Source organism: Ceratina calcarata, unplaced genomic scaffold, assembly GCF_001652005.2.
Source record: "Ceratina calcarata isolate Rehan_Ccalc_2016 unplaced genomic scaffold, ASM165200v1 scaffold219.2, whole genome shotgun sequence".
In the NCBI taxonomy this organism is placed as follows: Eukaryota; Metazoa; Arthropoda; class Insecta; order Hymenoptera; family Apidae; genus Ceratina; species Ceratina calcarata.
In genome coordinates this window covers 129,257-151,361 of record NW_017143660.1, presented here as the reverse complement: position 1 = coordinate 151,361, position 22,105 = coordinate 129,257, and the positions used below count along the sequence as shown (strand labels likewise).

Genomic DNA, 22,105 nt, shown 5'->3' with positions numbered 1-22,105 from the left:
TATAATTACCTTAGTGTAGCACTTCACATTTAGAACACAATATATCTTTTCATTAACGCTTCTATCACAATTATCCTTAACAACGATTTTTAAATCTAGCACTATAAAAAATATTAAAAAACATTTTGGCTGTTAGACATGTATCTTAGATATAAGATTAGAAAATTATTTAATTGGTCAAAGCGTATTGTGCTAATTCGCTTGGGACGGCGAAAAAGTGTAGAGACGAAACGCGAATGAATATCTACTACGATAAATCACTTCGATGGCAGCCAAATTTCGGTATTCAGTTCCAAAATTTTACGCAGCATAGCGTTACATTGTTCGTCGCTGTATTTTTCATTTTTTTTATGTACTTCTTTGGCAGCTTTCAAATATCTGTAGAAAATGTCAATTACATATAAAATTATAATTCATATTTTATTACACGATACTGTTAATTGGACGAATTGTTACTTCTGTATAGAAAGAACCGTGTTCCTGGCTTCCTTTTCTGCCATTCTTGGAGCTTCCGATAACGACGACACGTAGTCGACGCGACTCTCTTTCGTTCGAGTCAGTGGATAAATGCGGACCCATCCTCCTTCCTTCGCGCAAGGCGTGCTCCAATCTTTACCATTGTCCCATACCGATGTCTTGTCGTGTTCCGGGTTAGTGCCCCGAAAACCGCGAGGAATGTATTTATCCACTAACAGTGGATTGTATCGGGACCAATTCGAGGAGTCACCGTTATTCGATTGTCTGAGCTGATGATCGATATAGGTACAAGGTTTAACGTTTGCGTTCTTCTTTATAGAAATTATGATTTGCTACTAACGCTTTATTGTGAATACGTACGGTAGGTCGAAGCTCCGTGCATATATTTAAAAAGCCATCGGTCTCCCGACAAGATCTCGATTTCTTTTTTGTGGCTTTGCCCGTACAAAATTTGGAAGACGCTTCGACTTTGTCGTTAACAGAACTCGTCGACCATATCGTAAAAAGGGAGAGACCGGTGTTACATACTGGAAGACCTAGTAAATCGAACAGGTCGTGCAACAATGGTTTCTTCACTTCGGAGTCGATCTCGCAGTCGTTGTTCAAGGCCGGGCTCAGGTTTACCTACGTGAACGCCGATTTCTTCGTGTTAACTGTGCTCTACGGATGACCAAGTAAGTGAAGCATGCATCTTTTCACCTCTAGTAGCCACGGTTTTAGATTTTTGTCGATCAGTACGTCGAATCCGAAGAATTCGAAACAATTGGATGATTTCGGTATGTTCGCGGCTTGGCTGAGTATCGTTAAGCTCACTAAGCAGGCAATCCTCTGCCAGAGGAACCAATCGTAGTATCCAGTCTGTTCTAAATACCTCCTCAATTGTCTGAAAGTCCATTTGCAACCTGCGGAGGTCCGGTTCACGTTATCCAGATGCATAACTTAAACGTTATTTAAAATACTTGATCTTTTATACCAGAACCGACGCGTTCCTTTTTCTCTGAATATCCCGGGCCCAATTTGTTCAGCGCGAAATTAGTGAGATGTCGGAAAGGATCGTTCAAATGTTCTAATGAAAATTTCTCGGTGGCGAAACGAGCCAAGCCTTCCTTGTACAGGTATATCGTCAAAGGACGATACGAGGGTACGCAGACGTACAGGCGTAGATCAAACTTGTAACTCCCAATCAGAAGGGGATTTTCTATGTATCTTTGCACGACTGCTGCACTGTCATACGTGAGGTCGCTTAATTTCTACAAAACGTGAAATCGCAATTCATATATGCACTAGCATTTACATTTAAAATATTTTTCCTCTTACGCGAAACAGAAAAATGCCTTTTCCTTGACTCTGTCCGACTGGCTTACAGATCCAGATTCTGTCGTGTTCAGAACGACTCATTTCCTCCGCCAATTTCGGGTACTCCGATGGCAAGTTGTATCCTACAGGACTATTCCGATGTATTTTTGATAATAATCAACATTCTAATTTCTTAATTAGTAATTTCGACGAAATTCTCCGGCATGAATGATACTATATTCGAATTATACCTGAAATCGTAGATCGAACCGTGCATCTTCCTCATGCACCTTAAATGACGGATAAGATTGTCCTTCCTACAGATCGAGCTCCCTTTCGGAATTCTGTTGATGAACTAGAATTTAAGGACGTACGTTTTTCAATAGCTAGTTTAAGATACGAGAATCAGACAACGTTATTATATTACCTGCCACGGAAGCAATAGCTTGTAATGGGGTAAAGGAAAACCCCCAGACCGCCACCATAAATTCCATCGATCTTTGAATACATTATTTTCGCCCGTGTACTCTCTCCAGCCGCGTTCTGTGCAAACCTGCGAGCAGAGTATGCGGATTCGCGTGTACCGACCATTTTACGAGTTTATTCACGGATTATAGCTCATCTGTCTAACAACGAGTGAATCGCGTTTCAACGCGTGACTCTTGAAGCGGACCGAACCGTGTTAGGGAAACAACTATAAACCCCGGAATATTACGCATAACCCGCGATTCGAAAACTTTTGTACGTAGGTACGTGCACGCGAAAATAGCAGGGAACGCCCTTGATTTATTTGTCGTGTTATTAGAGCATTAGGAGGGCCCGATACCGAAAGCGAGCCAAGGTCTCTAATTACAATTAAATTCGAGCATATCTCTTCCCGTTGTTACGGTAGCCTACTTTTAATATCCTTTTCTTAACTCAACTTCGACATCGATTCGCCGTGGAAGGTCATCGACCACGTTTACACTCTGTTCTTGAAACCTCAATAGTATTTCATTCCATCGTGATACCCCCGCCTCTTCATCCGAGGCGATTAGGATAGTCACTATCAGGAATTAGACTTCCTCATTTTATAATATTAGTAACTTGTTTTACATTAAACCTGACCCAGTGGAAGCGATTCGAAAATGTAATGATCGTTTCGTAGGAAACAACTTTTATCAACAAGTCAAGCGACGTTTCGCGGAAGTGAATTTCATTTCTTATTATCGCATGTCGCGGTTACTTAACGGCGTTTCTAAAAATGGTGCACGCAAAAGCGCGTCGCGTCTCGCGTTTGACTCTGACAGGTATGTACAGGTTTTTACTACATATACACTGTACTTATCTATGAATGTACCTTGAAAAGTATTCAGTTCAAGGTCGCGGCTAAGTTTGTAACCATGCCGAACAAATTCCGAGCGACATAAAAGCGTGACGCGATGTATTCAACATTTCACATTCGTTGTACTTTATAAATTCACCCACACGATCGCGCATCGCACGTTGAAACACGGTCGGCTCGATTAGAAAATCACATACTTATGTCGCTTTCTAAGTGATTAAATACCTGTACTAGGAGATGCGGTCCTGTACCACTATCGTTAAGCCTGAACACGAAAGGTCCGTCCAAATATTTCACTGCCATGCCGAAACATTATACTTTGATGGATCGCGCCAAGGAAACGATCATGTTTAGTAGCTCTATCACAGTAATTTTGCTTTTTTGTAAGAGAAAAGAAAAATAATCGTCAACCGGAGCCTTGTAACGAAATCAAGGATGACATGCCCGTTACAGGAAGCTTGTAGGAAATAAAAAAAATAGTTTATCCTACCTCGTAATTCTCATTCAGAAAAGAGTATTAGTATCATACTTCTTGCCGGTTCTCAGAGAAGCATCCTTGTCTATCGTCTTTTTTTATCCCAAAACGGTGTGGCTTAGCGGGAACGGTCGGTCGCTCCTGGAAGCGACATTTTTGTCGACGTCGAGCGCGTGGTGTTCTTCAAATATCTCGATGGGACCGCATGCAGGCAAGCCGGGGTCTTGATTCTCACTGGTGCACCGGCACGTTTCGATCTACGCAATCGCTTTGACCCGGTCGCAGGTGCGCAGGTTGCCCGTGTGCCGGGTTCCTCGCGGCTCTCCAGCTTTTATGGGCTTTCGGTGGACACCGCGACACCCCGAGGACACCGGAAGTCTCATGGGTCGCGAGCCACCGAAAGAATTTTGCTGATATCAGCTCGACTCGGTGATCGTTATCGCGGACACGCGACTTTCCGACGAACTTAACGATTTATACTAGAAATAGCGTGAACGTTGCCAGGTTTAAATTCAAACTTAAAAATTTGCTTCTCCTTTCTTTTATTTGTACAAGAAATTAGATCTATGCTTCTATATTTTATTTCTCATAATGTTTCTCGAGAAACGCTCAATGGCTATGTTGGTCGCGGTTTATTTCCGCGGTCGTATTAATAGCTCCGCGCGATCATCGAAGTCCGCGTCGATGACGTATTGGTTGCAAAGAGATCCGCCAGAAAAATGTCTCGCGTGTCTGGCTTCGCAGGCAGGAGGTACCGCAAGGTTACTTTACTGACAAATCGATGAGCCGTCCCTTAGAGCTACTTCCTCGTTAGAGACGAAATGGTTCACGATCGTGCCCTCACGTATCTTCAATTTCGTTTGGCACGCCGAACTCTTTTCCGACGATCAGTTTAACCGCAATTCGTCGACGTGGACAGTCTCGTTAATGCCTGAACGATGCTCTATTTTTCTGTTATCTTACAATTCTGTCCCGTGACTATCGTCACACGGCGAATCCTTGGACGGTTTTAAGACGGGGAGGAAAGAAATACTCGGATTAACGAATTACATGAACAGTTTATTTTTATTGTAAGCGACACGTAACACAGATACAGAGGCTCGTGCGATAATCAGCCAGCAATCGGTCTAATTAAAAATTAATTCTAATCGCATTGGTCTACAAACGTTGGCCGGCCGCTTAGTGGTGATCACACTGTTGGGTCCGACTGTTCAGCTTTCTCTCTTATTACCGCGAATGCGCTGCGTGTTCTTACACACTAAATTATACAATATACAGTTAAACATTCTTTTTTTTTTTCGATTCGCGAACTTTGCTACTAGTATTACACGAGCCCGCGATGATGGCACAGAAATCGGTAACCTCGTCTAAAATTACTTGACAACTGCTATCAAACCGCGAGTTACTCGGTTCTCGAAGCCAACTCTTTCTCCACTTTTCGCCCTTATATCTATAGACACTTTGAAAGCTAGGCAACCGATTTGAGTCCAAGGCGAAGCGTGTTCATGATCGTTTATTCAATTTTGCAGATAGTTCGTAAACGTTTGATCATGCCGAAATTAAATACCATATTCTCGGTCCCTGTACGATCGTTCGATTATGGAATCATTTGATTTCAGAGCGAAAAAGTCTCGTTGGATGATTTATGATAAAATCCGCATGCACGAAGATTTTAACTCGATCCTGTTACTGATTTTATTATACAGCTTGGCAGAAATACGTTTAATTTGTCAGAATAGAATCTTCTATCTATAATTTCTATAAACTTCTATAATTTCGTATGCAGCATGTTTTAATAAAATCATTCAACAAGGAGTTATTGCATGTTATTTCTCATTGACTCAGTCTGTACATAGAAATTTTTGAAGCTCGGGTTGTGAACAGCGATTTTTGAACGGGTTGTGCGTGTTCGGTTCAAGCTGAAAATTCTACAACCGTGAAGACACGATCAGGAAGTTTCTAATTTCTTGTTGAACTTCGTATCCGGCGTTAAACAACTGTTTAATCCGTTAATTGACTGCGGGGAAAGTTTCTAACTTTTGCTGGAAGTTCGCTCGATTTTTAATTAAAATACAAGCGGTCTCCTCATTGAATATATTTCGCCATTTATAATTTATACTCCATAAAGTCGGCCATCTGATCTTGGCTCTAGAGGTGGGGATCGAATCTCGGCATTTTCGTGTTAGGTGCACCTAGTATAATGCGAAATATGTGATAATGCCAGTAATACTAATTGCTTGGATGACCTTTGCGTGATCCGTGGCCAAGACCAGAAGCCGGTCGGCCTTTTGTTGTATCGTTGCAGAATTTTCTGCGGCAACGATTTCACAAGGTATTCGAGTCTCCGTGCCGTGAACGGAAACGAAAACCGATTTAACTTGGTCGCAGCCATTAAAATTTGAGGCTCGCAAAGCCAGAAGCAGCTTTGCGCGTCTCATCGATATTTTATGGCTGCTTAATCCGCCAATTAGTCGTGGAACGTCGAGACAAGCGAAACCCAACGAACTTTCCGAACGTAATTGGTCGTTTTAAGAACTTCTTCTTAAACTTCGCTCGTGCAAGCGAATCTCTAATCCGGAACGAACGAATTACGTGACTGCGTCTTGCTTTCATCAAACACGTTCTTTCTTAGACAAAAAGGTATGCGACGGATTGTACAAGTTAATCGAATTAAGAGGCCAATTCAAACAAAATGTTCTATTGCCGAATCAGAAATAGTTCCTTAGCTGGATTAGGTTTGGTTCGATACAATTCCTACATAGTCCCACATATGTATAAAAAGCTATAGAACAAAATATACACGTTAAACGGTCAATCGAAATGAAGAATTGTTGTGTTGGCGGATTAGGAATATTTCCTGGGGCGGATTAGGTTTGGCTCGATACCGAGTCGAAACTACTCGCCATGCGTTTCAGGTGAAGGTATCTCGAGAGCAATTGCTAGTATACAATTACTTAGATCAGGCATGTCCATGGGAGCGTTCCGAGAGCCCGTGACTATCGCGGTTGACAGTACACATGGCGAGTTGGCACGCACGCGTTTGCTTCGAAAGTCCCTTTGTAACTGCGACTTCGACGTCACGATTGAACGTAATGTCGTTTCAGTAGTAAACACACGATACGCGTCCACTCGCATTGAATGAGTTCATTCAAGGTTTACGTCGAAATACGCTAGTCTCCGGATATGTATGGCCACCGATCGGGACCGGATTTTGCGTCTATTCCGGATGTCAGAATCGCTCATCATTCGAGCATGCAGTATGGAAAGTGAACAGTAGACTGTGCGAGTGAGATGACAATAGAGAGACAACAACAGATACACGTGTTAGGCTAGTAGGCCTACTATTATCAGCTATTAACAGAAGGTGATCTCTTCGCTACATTATAACTCGCCGCTCCATGTTCGGCTCACTACCCTGCTCGGGAGCTAGGGAGAACGCTCCCACCCTCAAAATAACGGTTTGGATACTCCTGACTTCGATAATTACGTGGGCGCGGCTTGTAAGTAGTAAGTGTTATTGTAAGTGAGCACGATAGTCTCGGCGCGCTGCAATTCTAGAAATTATACTCTTTTTATCTTATTCTTTGCGACGTCGAGGGATTTTGCCCGTTTAAACAGACTCTTAAAAGGAGACAGGCTTTTAGAAAGAAGTTACGATTAAAAATCGATGGTACAATTAGTTCGCGTTCAATAGTCGTTCGTAAATAAATATATTCGCTGGTCGTCCTACAATTATTAACAGCGGCGTATATTAACGACACCTGTCATTGGGTTAGTTCGTCGTCGGCCGAAAAACATATACAAGAAGAACAAGAAATATTATATGTAGACCACGGATTTTTATGCAAAATAGAACATGTCTTCAGTTAAAGAGATGCATCTTATTATTCTTTTATCATTCAAATATTGCAACGCGTACTCAGCTTTTGATATTCCATATACATATTTTTATACATTGCGCGCAATCTCTGAATACATAAAATCCGCAGTCTGATTGTAGGATATGATTCGTGCAGGAGAAATTCGTGCTCTTTAAAGCTAATATACGCGTTTCTCTTCGCGATATTTTCTCGCTTTTCCTAGTTTCCGTTTGTTCGCAACCCTTCCCATATCATGCATTATCGTTAACGGCCACCAGCTTTAACGCGCATGATTTTTGCAGAACGGACGACCGCCCTTCGCGTAGAAACCCTGGCCTTCGAGATTCTTCTTACACATCTGGAACAAAGAATGAACTCTAAAATCCCTAAGTGCTTAATAACCGCTGTACGACTTAAAATCTCCAAAAAGGAAAGAATGGACGCGTTTGCATGGAATAGAGGAATCGATTTCGCTTGAACGAGAACGTGTTAATTGCGTACCGTGCAGTTGAAACACTGGCTGTGGTAATTGTTGTTCAGGGCCTCTACCCAACGATCGCCAGCTTCGACTGGGAATCCGCACGCATAACACTTTGTCGTGAATAGCTCGTTCCAATCTAGATGTCAAAGAAATTTCTTATATTCATCTTCGCTATTCTTTTATTAAAAAAGAAACGAGACTAACCAGCTTCACAATAGGGCAATCCTTCTTCGAGGAAGAACGGGCTGTTACCGAATAACTTGCCGCAGTAGGAACATTTGAAGCATTCAGGGTGGAAATGCTTTCCAATCGCGTTTAAGCAGTCCTGAAATTATCATGGTCGTTCACGGATCAATAGAAATTGTTTCGAAAAAGTTTTCTCTTCTTCAATACTTACGCCTTTGATTTTGTTTTGGCATTTGTTGCAACTTGGGGCGATGAACCGTTCGAAGCAGTACTCGCAGTAGAGTTGTCCCTTCTCTTCGACGAAACCGATGTCTTGCAGAGGTCGACGACATTGGGTGTTCACGCATACGAAATGATCGGGGCACCAGATCTGACCCAAAGCGGTAATGAACGGACCCCTAGATGATCGCGAGCGATTACTCTCCAAGCGGGTCGAGCGAAGTGGTTTTTGTACGCGAATGAACAAGCAAGACGTAGAGGCACAGCGGACAACAATTTTCTCATAAAATCAACTGTTTGCTTTTGTATTCTTTTTACGAACCTTGTGCAGTCTTTGTCGTTTTTACAGCACACCGGCTTTATGACGAGACCATTCGACTTGTGATTAGTATTTTCTTCGTTAGCTGTTAACATCGTGCAAACAAGTTAACATTGTTAATCACGTAAAAAAAAATAGAATTGGATTAAAATAAACAGTTGCTTTCAAATCGTGTAAATCGTCAGGCGATATTTTCTCTATCCACAATAAGCAATAACTTTTTACAACATTTCCTACTACATTGAAATAAAATGCTCGAACTCCTTGTCAACCTCACAAAGTTTTTGAATCGATCGATCCAAAAACGAAACGCACATTTAACTGGATATCACGTATTTAACACGAGGAGACAGTACAAAAAAAGCAAAAACTCGATCCTCATCGTTTGATGACGGAGAAAAGAGATAAAGGGGGGATGCGGCAAACACTGAAATTGAAAAGAAAAAATACAAGCAGCACACCGGTGATGAAAGGTGGTGTACCTGACGTAAGAGTTGCAATGGGCGCAGAGGGGCATTCGTGATCCCGGTCCGCTCGCCTGATTTAGTATCCCCCGTCCTCGTTTCGGCGCGGTGCTACCAGCGAATGTTCCGCTCTTGGACCCGAGGCCACCGACTCCGGTACCTAGATCCGGGTGGGATGACAAATTTGGTGGGTCTACTAAACTTTGGGTATTGTCAGAGGGGCCACAGTGAATACCGTCCTGACAGATATTCTGGGTTTGACATTGATTCCCGGTTGAGCAGCGGGTGTTCGGCGGGCATTGGTTGCCTGATTGGCAACGGGTTTGAGTGGAAGAATAGCTTTGGGTCTTACAGCTGTAGCTTTTGGTCTCACATTTGGTTTGGGTCTGGGGTTGAGCTTCGGGCTTGTACAATTGCACGGTGGGTAAGTTTTGCTGCTTGCCGGCAACTTTGGCAGTGAGTCGCGCGAGCTGTCCGCTCAAGTTAGTGCGAGGCTTGTGGATTGGCTCGAAGGAGCTTCGTTGAGGACAGGGGCAGGACGCGGGTGGTTCGTCCGGCAGTGGGATCTGAGGAAAAGGAAGCTTCGACTTTGAAGGTGGTAGTCCAGGTTTAGTGCAAGGCGCCACGCAAACGGATCCGTCGCCGCACGGCGAGACGCAGACTCCGGAGTCTGGGCAGTTGCCGGGGATACAGTCGAGCTCGCAGGCGGATTCGCGGCCGCAGCGTCCGGATGGCTGGCCGCAGCTTCCGCCTGGCATGTCGAAGCAGGGAGAGACGCACACTCCTGAACGGTCCGCGGTCGGGACTACACAGACGCCTGCCTTCTTGCAACAAGTGCACGGCCCTTGGCAGGGTACGACGACGACTCCTGCTTTGGTGCCTTGATCGGAGGTAGCTTTACATGGTAACACTGTTACACCCGTATCCGTACAGGGTCTAGATGGTGGAGTTCCGTAACTAACATGACGTACTTCCGTTGAGCTGCTGTAAACCGGCGTAGGTACAGGGCACGTGCATGGGTCCTTCGAAGCCAATGGGCAAGGAAGAGAGAGTTTACATGGACTTGTTCTACCAATGGCACAAACGCCTTTTGTTGTCTCTCCCCGTTCTGGTAAAGGACGAATCGGGACCCGTTTTTCGCATCTTTCAAAGTCTTCGTTAACTTCCAGTGTTCTCTTTGTAATCGACTTCTTCTCTTCGTTCGTTTCCTCGCTAGTCATACACCGTTTCTCTTGATATTGAGCATGAACCGCGTCCAACGGTTCTCGGCCCGCATCGTCCGTTCGCTTTTCGTCGACAGCCACTGTTTTGGTGGCAGCATACTCCGCGTGTCTGTGCCCCTCGTCGGTGTCCTCGTCCACTTTGTAGGAAACGCTCTTCTTCGTGGGGAAGTGGACGGAGCTCCGTTTAGGCGGTGCGTCGTCCCTGATCCTGGGTGCTTGAGCCTTCATGTGACAAGGAGAGGGCGACGGTGGACCACAAGCTGGTGACTTTGCTCTTCCTGGAGTCGGGGTCGGTGTCCTGCTTCCTGGTTCGTATGTGTGACTCTCGACCGCGCTCTTCTTCGTAGCCACGAGGTGTCTTTGGTAAAATGGTATAGTGTCGGGTTTCTTCAGAGTAGCAGTAATGCCTTTGCTAGTCATGGGAGTCTGGGGTCGCGATCTCACCGGAGACGTAGAAGATTCCCTTGTAGGGAAACGATAATCCGGAGGTGGAGTAGGCAAAGGTCGAGGACCGCAGGGCTTGGGAGGTGGTTCAGTGCAAGGTTTCACTTCGCCGAATAAAATATTAGATGGCGGAGGGTGCGGACCTCCTTCACCTCCGAGCATGGGTGTCGTTGAACGGCTTTCGATCTTCCGGTCGTCGGGACCGATCTCCCGACCGATAGGCGTGTAGGGCCTTTCCGGAGCGATCATGAGCGCCTCCTGAAACGGAGAAATCGGTCGGACCTTTTCCTTCGGCGAGGGTTTGGGTCGACACCTATGATCCAAGTATATAGTCTCCTCCGTATACAGTTCTTTCACGCTGGAGGACGTACTGAGCGGCGTGAAAGGCCGATCGGGCGCGGTCGTCAAGGCATTCACCATTTCAGACTTCCATTCCTTAGGAGTGGCGTTCTGAAGGGCAGAATGCGGTATAGGCTTTGGACCGGCGTCCGTTTGTTTCACGAACTGTACGCGCTTCTTATTCGTCTCCATGATCTCCGCAGCTGGCGGGTACTTGGAGCATACGCGTCGATCCTTTGGCGCTTGCTGGTCCCTCAAACTTTTATGGACTTGTACCTGTTCGCGCAGACTCTTCTTGCGCTCGTCGTCGATAGCCTTTCTTCGAACCCGTTCTTGAACCAGCACCTCTTCCGTGATCTCCTCGTAAGTCTCTTTTATGAGCTTCTTCCGCCCCGGGGTATCGCTTTCGGCTTCTGTCACTCGTTCCTCGCGGACAACTGTACGTCCCAGAGGTTGTTCCCGAACTTCCTCTACTTCCTCCACTTCCTCCTCCTCGAAAGTCACATTCCTGCTTTCTTCCTCTTCCTCTTGCCTTCTCCGTTCCTCTTCTTCTTGTCTCCTCCGTTCCTCTGCTTTCTGCCTTCTCTGCTCTTCTTCTTCTCTTCGTCTTCTCTCTGCTTCTTCCTGCTTTCTCTTTTCTTCTTCTTCCTCCTCTCGCTTTCTTTCCTCTTCATCTTGCTTAGCTTTCTCTACCATTTGCGTCACGTCCACGGCAGAAGTGACAACTTCAGCTGATTCGACGACAGTTTTCTCTTCCTTCTCTTCAACTTGTCTCTCAACGTGACTAGTGGTTTTCCGTGCGTAAGTCTCTTCGGTCTTCTCCACCGTCTCCTCCTTTACAATCTCCTCCTTCGATTCCTCTATCGCAGGAGTGCTGGGCCGTGCCGGCGACGGTGAAACAGTTTTCTCAAAAGTCGTTTTCTTTTTCACGTGCAGACCGTCAACGTCCTCTTCCGTGGTCTCCGTGATGAAGTCGTGCTCTCCCCGGATACCACCAGTATCCTCGTCGCCGATTTCGTCTGCTGGTCTCAGATCAGTCACCTCCTGGTCGATCTCCCTGATTTCTTCTTTCGCTTCCTCTTGTCTAACCGCGTGCTGAGTCGGCAACGGTGGCTTCTCGCAAATCGTCTGCTCGCGTCTGCACACCTCCGACTTGTACACGCGATGCTCCTCGCGGAAAGGTTGATTCCTTTCGCATATCCGCTCTCTCTGACAGATCTCCTTCGAATGAAACTTCTTGCACACCTTCGGTGGCTCGACACCAGCGTAGCTCTGCTCGTAAAGATTGCTGCCGGTAGAGACAGTGGCAGTCCACGGTTTCGGTATTGGTTGGGTGATTCTGGTGGGAGTCAACGATCTTCGGACGCTATCGGTCGAGCTGGGCCTCGAGGTCATTTCGGTTCTCGACTGCCTGCCGGTGGTCGTCTCCACCAGCTCGACCTTTCTATACGTGGGTCCCGGGCAACTGATCCGATCCATCGGGTTCTCGTCGAAGCGATTGCACTGCCTGGTGGCTCTTTCCACCTCGCGATCTGTGCTATCGCTTCTCTTTTTGCTGAGAGCTCTCTCGCAGGCTTCGATGCAGGCTTTCTTCTCTTTGACCGCTTGTCTGTCTCTTTTATCGAGGGTTGGATTCGGGTCGATGTACAGGGGACTAGCAGTGGGATAAGTGATCTCCTCGATGGGCTTTGGAGGTGGCCACGCGAGGCTTTTGGCTTTCACGGAACGACGCTGATACTCGTTTTTGGTGTTCTCAACGATCTCGCAATAGTAGGACTTTTCTTCGCGGGTTTCCGTCGAGCTTTCTGAGATTCGTATCCCACGAGAAAGTCTCAGGGGGATAAGGGATTGAATGCGTGGTTGGAAGCAGACCAAGTTGGATCACAAGGCACACGAAACATTGAACACGCGTTTGGTAACACAGGTATAGTAGGTTGGGGCGTGTTAGAAAGAGCGAAAAAAAAAACAAAGAAATCAGCTGTGAGTAAGAAGCACATTGACTGACGCGTGCCCGCGAACCTTTGTTTCTTAATCTGTAGGTATATCGTCAAAATTAATTATCAACGACATCATGAGTGAAATTTTCTCTTAGTTTAGTTTATATAAATTCAATAAGGGCATACAAATGCAAACTAATGTCATAATATTATAGTGACTGCAAACAAAGCTATTACGTGTTGTATATTCTAATGAATAAAAATTTGTGAAATTTCACTGATGATATTCTTATACTAAAGGGTTAAGTTTGTATCATAATGATTTAATTTTGAAAATTAATTAAGCCGGATCGCGGGCACGTTCAGGATGCAAAATAAAAAGAACCGCAACTTAAAAATGAAAAATGGCGAAGAGTGATAGCTCCGCGAATAAATTGGCCAACTGATTGTAAATTCAAGTAGAAAAAGACCGAAGCTTGCTTTAAGCATTTGCGAGTGAGCAGTCGCACTTCTCTGAAGTTACTCGTAGACTCCGTCGAGACGATTCACGTATCCTAAGATCCATCGCAATTTCCAGATGGACGATTGTTAAAAAAAAAGAGAAAAAAATCGTGGGACAGTTAACATCTCGACGACTCGAGCGCATCTCGAAAGCGTCGACGCGAATCTATTTATGTAGGACGGTATTGAGTTAATCAACGATAGTTTTCTTGAAGGAGGATCTTGAAGACGTGTGCGCGCGTATGTGACATGAATTGGATGAAGGAACAACATGTATATCGAGCGAAGAGCTTGCTCGGCTTAACTATCGTTTTATTTTGCAATTCCAGTAATTTCTCAACAACACTTCCATTCAACGAGAAACTCGTTCGTCGACAATAACAACATGGATTCGACTTCACGATCTATTCGATCTCGAAATTATGTTACAGTTGGCAAACAATTTTTGATTTAACGATATTGAATGAGAATGTTTAAAAGATGCAAATTGGGATATGTTTTCATTTGTATGTACAGTAGTATGAACGATAACGTTAAACCTTCATCGTGACTTTATTTACTCCTATTATTATATCATACATATTTGATTAAAATCTTGTCGTTAGTAATACCATCGAGGAGAGATTACTAATCTCTCCTCGGTGGTAATACCGTAAAACGTATACTTGTTCGATGGAAGACAATTTATTGACAACGGAGAATTGTACTATGCGATTTGATTCGAGATTAAAGAGTAATCGTGAACGTCGAATATGAATATGTGGTTATTTAATAAAATTTGATTGTTCGATTCAGCTGTCAGCACGAAGACGACGACGACGACGACGTAGCTGACAATAAGAGCTACCGACTCATGCGAATGTGAGGGAGAAGGGTCTAGGTTTCGGGTTGAAAGATGAACCGGCTGAAAAAAGATAAGAAAAGAAAAAATTATGCCCGGGAATGAGGAGGCGTGAATGGAAGTATGATTCCTAATCGTTGTGTATGAGCGTACGAAAAAAAAAAGAAAGCACGCACGGCTTGGATGTCGGCAAAGAAATAAAAAGAAAGAAAAACACGTATAGTACGCGGTTATTTTTATCGGAATGTCTTCATTGTTACGCAAGCGTTTCTCTATCGAAGCGGACTTGACTCATTTGTACGCTATTCAGGTCTCTATCCGATCGTCCCAGTTTCGTTTCGATCATCATCGTTGCTCCATATGTCCGCGATTAAAGTCCAACCGGAGAAATGTGTCACCCTGTTCGATGACATTTAAAATGATGACCGCGATCAAAGATGAAATGTTAATGCTCGCCGTTGATACGCCGCGGAAACGACGAGCGAATGAACTTCAAAGTACAACTTGATACAGAAAAAGAGAGTTCACTCGCTGGCAGGGACTTGATCTTTCAATGAAAGCTGCGTCTAGACCAACGAACGAGAACAAGGACCAACAAATGGAAATGAATGCTCGAGTTTCTTTGGAACAAGCCATTCAGCTTGTTCTTTTGCTTGGTTCAAAAGTTCGATCATCGAGGAATGTAATTCCTTCGCTTGATCTAAATGTCTGAACGAACGTAGAATAGAAAAGATGACTGCAGTGGATACGTAAGCGAGATTGAAACGTGTATTAGCCAAAGCTAGAGACTCGGCCGAAGGGCTTGCATACTGGTTGTCGTACCTCTGAAGGGTGTGTTTTTTGGCTTCGGTAGCCAATAGCCCGGAGAGGAGAGACCTATTCGTAACAATCGAAGACAGAAAGTGAGGCCAAGGATAACGAGCCGTTTATCAAAAGCCAGAGATCGTTCCTCCAGATTGCGGACGAGAAAGTCGGGCTTGTCATCGATAATTTATACGAGTTAAACGATTTCCGGTTTCGTTTCCTGACTAATGTTCCGTTCGTTTGACATGCCACTAGCGTGACCGTCGTAATAATCATCGGAATGCTTGCATCGCGTCGCGTCGTCGTGACGCGGAATCTCGTGCACGTAACGCTAAAGATCGTGCTTGTACAAACGAGGGGCTCGTTTCTTATCCTGTTGTATTTTTAACGAGTAACTATATTAATCGTTATGTAATCCGATTGTCGATTACGTAACGACAAGTTGCGAATGGAAGAACGATTTCGTACACGTCTGAACGTCTATACTTGCAGGAAACTAGTTTCCCTCCTCCGTTCCTTGTCGAATCTTGTCGCGATTATTAATTACACAAGTTTACGACTTACCGGTCACAGTTTGAGGCCGTGGTAGAGTGCTGTTGCCTGAGTTCGCTAACGGAGGCGACGACAGATTCGATGACAGGTTCGATCCTCCAAAAGGTTTAGGGCCGATTAGATTGTTCGACGTCGGAGCCTGTATATTGAAAATCACGTTTAATCATTCGTTGCTCTGGAGCTATGTTATAATGGTGTAATGTCACGATCGACGATGTTAAAAGTGGAGTAGTGGTACTTCGCATTCCAACAAATACAGAAAAAAAAGAAATGGATGTTGATTGATGTGAAATTAGTTAGGGTTTCGTGGCAAACGACATGACAAATGCAATGCGCGCAGCTACGTCTAATGAACTATCTAATGCGCGATGAGCCGGGGTGGTCGGGTCGATTAGTCTCTGAAACGAACGTAATTGATACTACTTCCGCTGCCTTGACACCACGAAAGTACATGACCTCTTACTAGAAGCAGAGAAGCATCGGTAGGACTACAATTTTCTCGCGCACTCTTCTCTGAAAGGTATCAAGATCGTTTATCATTAACGGGACACCGAAATATCATTCTTTCACACACTGTCGAATCACGGGAACAACTGATAGGTGATCACGAGTTTAAGCACAGTCTCTCTCCGGTGCATTCTCCATGCTCGAATCTCACACGGCAAGGGTTCCCAAGTTTCGTTTTTCTAAGAACGACGTACTTGTCTGGAGAACATATCTGGTGTACAAAGCAGCGGTCACCGCGAGTCAGCGGATGATTTTCATCGGTTCGATGAGAACGTACCTTACCGAGTGTAAGGTTTCGAGTGCGAGACGTTTAAGACGAGCCGCGTTGGGACATTACCTGGACTGATCGGAAACTGGGTGGTTCGACGGGCGAAGTGCCAAGGCGGGTGGGCTGCAATACATAAAACGAGAGAACGATGGTCACGTGGAAGTGGCAATTAAAAAAAGGGAGGGCGAGACACGCACGCTCCGAATCGCGCCAGGGTAATTAGTCACACGCGTCGAAATAATACTCGTCAACGCCTGTCAAACGTCAAGGATCGCTATTCTTGAGACTAATTAACAGGAAGTCCGCGAAGAAGGACACAGGTCACGCGGTTCTCTTTCTTCGTCAAACTTCTTCATTCTTTAGTAGTCTTTACTTTCTTTCTCATTTCGATCCGTATTCCTCTCTGAATCAGCGAGTATTTTAAAGCGAGTGTTTACTTTTAAATATAACTTCGAAGCTGAGATGTATCAGATTGGAAGCGTCACAGGGATCGATTAATTTTAGTAATTGACACATCGTCGTCCGTGTATGTGTATAGTTTGGTTAAGCGTAAGGGGATGTTAAGTGGATCGAAAACTCGCGAACCTCTGTGCAACCCGTTTGAATGGTGATCGTGCTTGTAAACGTTTTCGATTCCCAGTGGCAGTTGCCGTTGCCGATGAAGCCGTTTCTATTCGGAGGCGATTGCTGAGAATTCGGGAATCCGTAATCGGGACTCGTACGATTGTAAGCCTGGAAAAGCGATTAGTGCCAAGCAAAAGAAAACACACGCAAACGTGCCAAGTTTTAAATAATTATTTTTTATTTTATTCTCAATCGATCATTAGAATTAAGCATAGTCTAAGCGATCAGGCGATTAATTTTGCGTCCGGGTGCAAAATATTGAAATTATAAAATGAACGGGGAGAAATACTCACAGAGAATGGTAGAGGCGAAGACGCGTGATTGCTCAACGGTGGAGACAACGGTGCGTTCGCCAGTGCAGCGGAAATCGTGCTCGCCGGAGCCTTACCGCCTCTGGAACGTTTAATGAGCTCATTTAAATTCCGTGCACGCACTGCCGATCATTAATGTTACACCTGCTTCGCGTAAGAGAACACGGTTACCCTAAACAATCTTACTGACCATATGCAATTTTCAGTTAACTTTTTTTCACAAATTAATGTAACCGTTTGTTTAAGATTTGCATAATTTAATATCTCGTATCTCGTAATGAATCACAAAAGAATAATTAATTATTTCATAAGACTGTTCCTGTTGAGTCACTCTGTATGCAAATGTTTCAATACTTACGACGGTATAGTGATGGGTACCATGCCAGCTGGTGCATTTTGCCTGGCAACCAGTTTTGCATGAATATCGCAGTACAGTTTGTTGTTGATATTGTAATAGCCTACGTTCTTCAATGAAGTACCGCAGGTGGAGCACTTGAAACATTCTACGTGTAAGTTCTTCTCTTTGATCCTGACGAACACGCCCCTGCGATAGAGAACGATTATGTAAAAGATGTTATCTTTCTCGTTTGTCGAATAAATACAGAGTGCTTTGTTGTCGGATGTGCCACGAGTTTTTCATCTAAAGTATTCGGGAAAAAACGGGAGGGACTCGATACCTCGACGAGGGAGGCCGAGAACACGATATTTATTGTGTCTTCGTGTGAATGAATGTTTGCTTCTAATGATGTGCTAAGTCGAGTGAAGTAGGTCTTACACAAAATTTATGACACGTTTCCCTTACCGTGATCTTATAAAAATAGTTAACCACGAGTGTATTCATGAAAAAGTATCACTTAGTAAAAAAGGTGAACGTGTAAAAAAAGTGTTCACGAAAAACATAAAACCACAACATTGATAAAAAAACATGTTGCAAAAAAGAAGTACAACATCGAAAGCGTACTATAAGTCACAATACAAGATGATTCGACGGATAATAAAAAAAGAATGTCAAAAAAGATTACGCGCGTTGACGAGATGCGATGAAAGTCGAGGTATGACGGGCGGCATGAATCCAGCCAACTGTTTCCCATGATGAAAAGCAAGAGAAATTCTCGCAAAAATTGCGGACAATTTTTTTTACGGAGTGAGATGAAAATCTCTAATCAAGAGAGCGATATCAACGACAGAGGCGACAGCGATAGAGAGGAAAGATAGACAAAAGAGAGAGTTTTTGTGCGTCCACTAAAAAAATATAGGCGGCAAAAACGTGCAAACATCAAAGTAATTTAGAATACGTCGAACGAAAAATGCGAAAAACTCTCATTTCGTTGACAAGGAACAAAGCGTTTCGAATTGACATCAGCATACGACACTAAATCTCGCAAAATTGTTCCACCAGCCTTGTCACTTAAGGATCAGGCGTCGCGATTCATAAAATAACAAAATGCATAGCACACTGCAATATGAAATTAAACAAATTCGAGTTCATTTTTGGCTCGCAAAATAGATTCATTGTCGAAATCGCGAGCCTGATCCCAATCCACATACGTGACATTGCATTCTATGTTTAAAGACAATCGAATAGAAGCGACGTATCGTCGGAAAGCTAGAAATCGTTTCGGTCCGGAACTGGACCGGTGCAAAAGGGGTTGGAGTGGATTTTCACGTTGAATAGTTACACGATCACTCGGTCGCAGTTGCTACAACGGACGACAGACGACCCAGACGAGGAGGAGGAAGACTCCTGTCGTTGTATTCGATGGCTCGACAGGGTTGAATTGGAATTGAAGGCCGGCCCGACACCGTGGAGGGCATGAAATAGAGGCGTGGGCGATCTCGGCGAAGTGGCCCTTCCGCCAACGGCGTGGCTCACCGCCGAGTAAAACTCTGTTCTCGAAGGAACTACGACATGGAAGTAGAGAAGCCCAGCTCGTGACTCTAGTACGAGAAACTGTAATCGAGTAGCCAACTTCGAACTCGAACTGTCCTCTATGGGGACGTTCTCTATCGTTTCTCTTCACCGCGTTCAACAGTTTCCAAAGTCGCGCCAGATCTTGCTAATAACGTGCGCGCGTTTTACTCAATTCGGAACCGATTATGCAGGTTTCTATTGAGAAATTAATTTCTACAGTAATTTGAAACGGTTGAGGAGAGATAGTCTCGTTGGACGTTGGAAATCGGAACGCGATGATCGTGCCGCTCTCTTCTTCGTCGAAAGGAAATATTAAAATCGTGTCCTATTTTCCATTCCCGTGTGTCCCCGATCTGAAAGAAAGAAATTGGGAACCCGAAATGGCGTCTCGGCGGTGAACTTACACGATGAGCCTCTCGCATTCGGCACAAATGTTCTGTCCAGGCGGCAGACTAGATTGCGGCGTCGAAGGTTGCTGCGGCTTCGTTTCCGGTGCCGAAACTGGCCTCAGTCCTGCCAGGGCCGGCGAAGACGGCGTGATCACGCCGCTCTGCGCAGTTGGCTCCGCTATTTCGCAAAGAAGTTATCGAACCGGCGTGCACCAGGCTGACCGGAGCCAGACTGATCTAATTGAAAAATCAGTGGAGAGCGATCTTGTTCCTTTTTGACCCAGTTTATCGTCACGCTTTTTTGAGCAGTTCCACGCTACCAACTTGATTACCGTTCATTCGTTTAACGACTCTCCAGAGATTTTTTATTTAAGTTTTGCGCGAGAATTTTAATTATCGGATTGTTCGGAAAATCTGAGTTATTTTATTTAAACATTGAAGGAAGAGAATCAGCGATTTTTACTTCCAATCAATCCAATATTATCAGTAGACTGCGATTTCACATTTCTCGTATTTTATATAGTTGTATGCATCACATGCTTTTGTATTTTCTGCACATGTAATTTCTCTATAAATGCGTAAAATTCGCAGTCTAATTGTCAAACTAATATTAACTGGAAGCAACTGATAAAAGACTTTCAATAACTCGATCTATTAAGTATTTACACGGTTACTAACCAGGCTCCGGTGTCTTTGGTTCCTTATCCGCTTCTTGTACCATTTTGAATACTTCGCTGTTCTCGGCGTTGTAATTCTTCTCGTTCTTCTTGAAGTTCACCCTGCGAACAACCGATGCTGTCATTTCAAACGAAAATTACTGTATCGCAATTTAACTCGGTGTGAATGATGTTAGATGTACCCAATTACGAGATTTTTACACGTTTATAGGAAAATCGAATGTGTACAAATTATAAACGCTGCGTCCAACATACAAAATTATTACAAATATTAAAAATTTAAATGACGAAAGAAATGCTTATCTAGAAAACATTATCTAAATTGATACCATAAATGTTTCGTTCTGCGTACAAATCCGCAATCTACTGATCATTAATTTTAAATGATATTAAATATTCTAGCTTCCAAAACTTCTTAAAATTTGAATTACTATAGTTTATAACTCGTTGACTAATTTACATTCCGAATGATACCCAAAAGTACCTCAGTTTATAGCGTAACACTTTTGTCTTCATTCACACCGGGTTAACATTGAACAAGATCTCATTACCCGAGTACACCGCCGGCTAGAACCTCCGCTTGGGCGGAGAGTGTTTCCGCGATCGTTTCCTCGCTGTAGATGCCCACAGGGCTGTTGTACTGTTTGTTAACGATCGACTTTATCGAACCGTCTCCCGTTCCATTTAGCTAGAGAAACAAGCATACGCATTTGGTAGAAAAGATTTTGCGAGCCAAAAATACGAAACCCCTGTTTAAGAGTTTGTTTAATTGACACTAACGAATGGTTTGGGACTGAAGTTGTGACCGCTTCCGATAAGCGGTCCATCTTGTTTCTTAGCCGCCAGGGACGTCTTCGTGACTGGAGTGATATTGGTGAGACCTGCGGTGGGCGACGGCGACGGCAGGGTCGGGCTTATCGGCGACACGTGCGGTTTCCAGGTACCGCCACCCCTACGAACACGCCAGTAATTAAGTAAATTTAGCTAAGCCTAAGCTGTTGGTTATTGCTCAAGTATCTCTAAAGTCACGGTCGTGCCTGTCACTACCTTTGTATGGTCATCTCGAAATTGCTTCCAGCCCTTACGATAACGTCCTGCGCGTCTTTGTGCCTCAGATTGTACACCTCTGTGTTGTTCACCCTGATAACCGCGTCGCCGGCCTTCAGACCAGCTGCTTCTGCCGGTGACCCGCTGTTAACCTGCGTCAAACGACGTTGCATTAATTATGCTGATTAAAACTTGCATAAAAAGAAAAGAATTTGCGTAAAAATCCGTAATGTTAAGGATGTATTGGCTATACATTCAATCCCAAGAGTTTATGTACCTTAGAAAAACGCATTTCCTATAATTAAAAAGAAATTAGACATCGGAAGAATAATGCTAATAATAAATAGCTACGTGCTAAAAAGTATAGAAGGAAATATCCAATTAACTATTGACGCTGGCGGAAAGCATTTTATACAGAAATTATAAGCCCTGACGTCCTCAACAAGAAAGATTCTATGAATTTTTCTTCTAACTCGAGTATTTAACAAGTTACATATGATTATTTGGCATTTTATTGATGTTGACAAAATCCGACCATCCCAGCGTCGAAACGGCGATCTTTTGGTTAAATATTTCGTTTTCCCTCAATAACTCCTAAACTGTAGGTCCTACAGGAAAATTGCATAGG

At 44.1% G+C, this 22,105-nt stretch overlaps 2 protein-coding genes across 8 annotated transcripts in view; both read right to left on the bottom strand.

Annotated features, from left to right (window-relative positions):
* Nucleotides 1-257: 257 nt before the first annotated feature.
* LOC108622343 (putative tubulin polyglutamylase TTLL2) lies at nt 258-4,516 on the bottom strand. The gene is made up of 10 exons (XM_018020162.2): nt 3,588-4,516; nt 3,323-3,473; nt 2,201-2,326; nt 2,025-2,128; nt 1,795-1,924; nt 1,451-1,727; nt 1,177-1,379; nt 838-1,101; nt 457-746; nt 258-378 (listed from the first exon to the last, which is right to left on the bottom strand). Exons 2-10 carry the CDS (start codon nt 3,398-3,400, stop codon nt 258-260), a joined length of 1,593 nt encoding a protein of 530 aa, XP_017875651.1. The 5' UTR covers nt 3,401-3,473; nt 3,588-4,516.
* A 344-nt stretch (nt 4,517-4,860) lies between these two features.
* LOC108622378 (Z band alternatively spliced PDZ-motif protein 52) overlaps nt 4,861-22,105 on the bottom strand; it is a 28,603-nt gene continuing 11,358 nt past the window's right edge. Inside the window, exons 2-17 of one of the 7 annotated variants that reach the window (XM_026811410.1) lie at nt 21,478-21,629; nt 21,211-21,382; nt 20,982-21,118; nt 20,432-20,532; nt 19,132-19,354; nt 17,811-17,996; nt 17,435-17,534; nt 17,103-17,249; nt 16,587-16,640; nt 15,755-15,881; nt 15,209-15,262; nt 9,120-9,261; nt 8,311-8,497; nt 8,118-8,238; nt 7,934-8,049; nt 4,861-7,790 (exon numbers count right to left, since the gene is read on the bottom strand). In XM_026811410.1, the coding sequence (XP_026667211.1) occupies nt 7,713-7,790; nt 7,934-8,049; nt 8,118-8,238; nt 8,311-8,497; nt 9,120-9,261; nt 15,209-15,262; nt 15,755-15,881; nt 16,587-16,640; nt 17,103-17,249; nt 17,435-17,534; nt 17,811-17,996; nt 19,132-19,354; nt 20,432-20,532; nt 20,982-21,118; nt 21,211-21,382; nt 21,478-21,629 (2,097 nt within the window). In that variant the 3' untranslated portion in view covers nt 4,861-7,712. Of the gene's footprint in view, nt 7,791-7,933; nt 8,050-8,117; nt 8,239-8,310; nt 8,498-9,119; nt 9,262-9,879; nt 12,913-15,208; nt 15,263-15,754; nt 15,882-16,586; nt 16,641-17,102; nt 17,250-17,434; nt 17,535-17,810; nt 17,997-19,131; nt 19,355-19,768; nt 19,932-20,431; nt 20,533-20,981; nt 21,119-21,210; nt 21,383-21,477; nt 21,630-22,105 lie in introns of all 7 variants that reach the window. The other 6 variants (XM_026811413.1, XM_026811415.1, XM_026811412.1 and 3 more) reach the window with 6 other exon arrangements.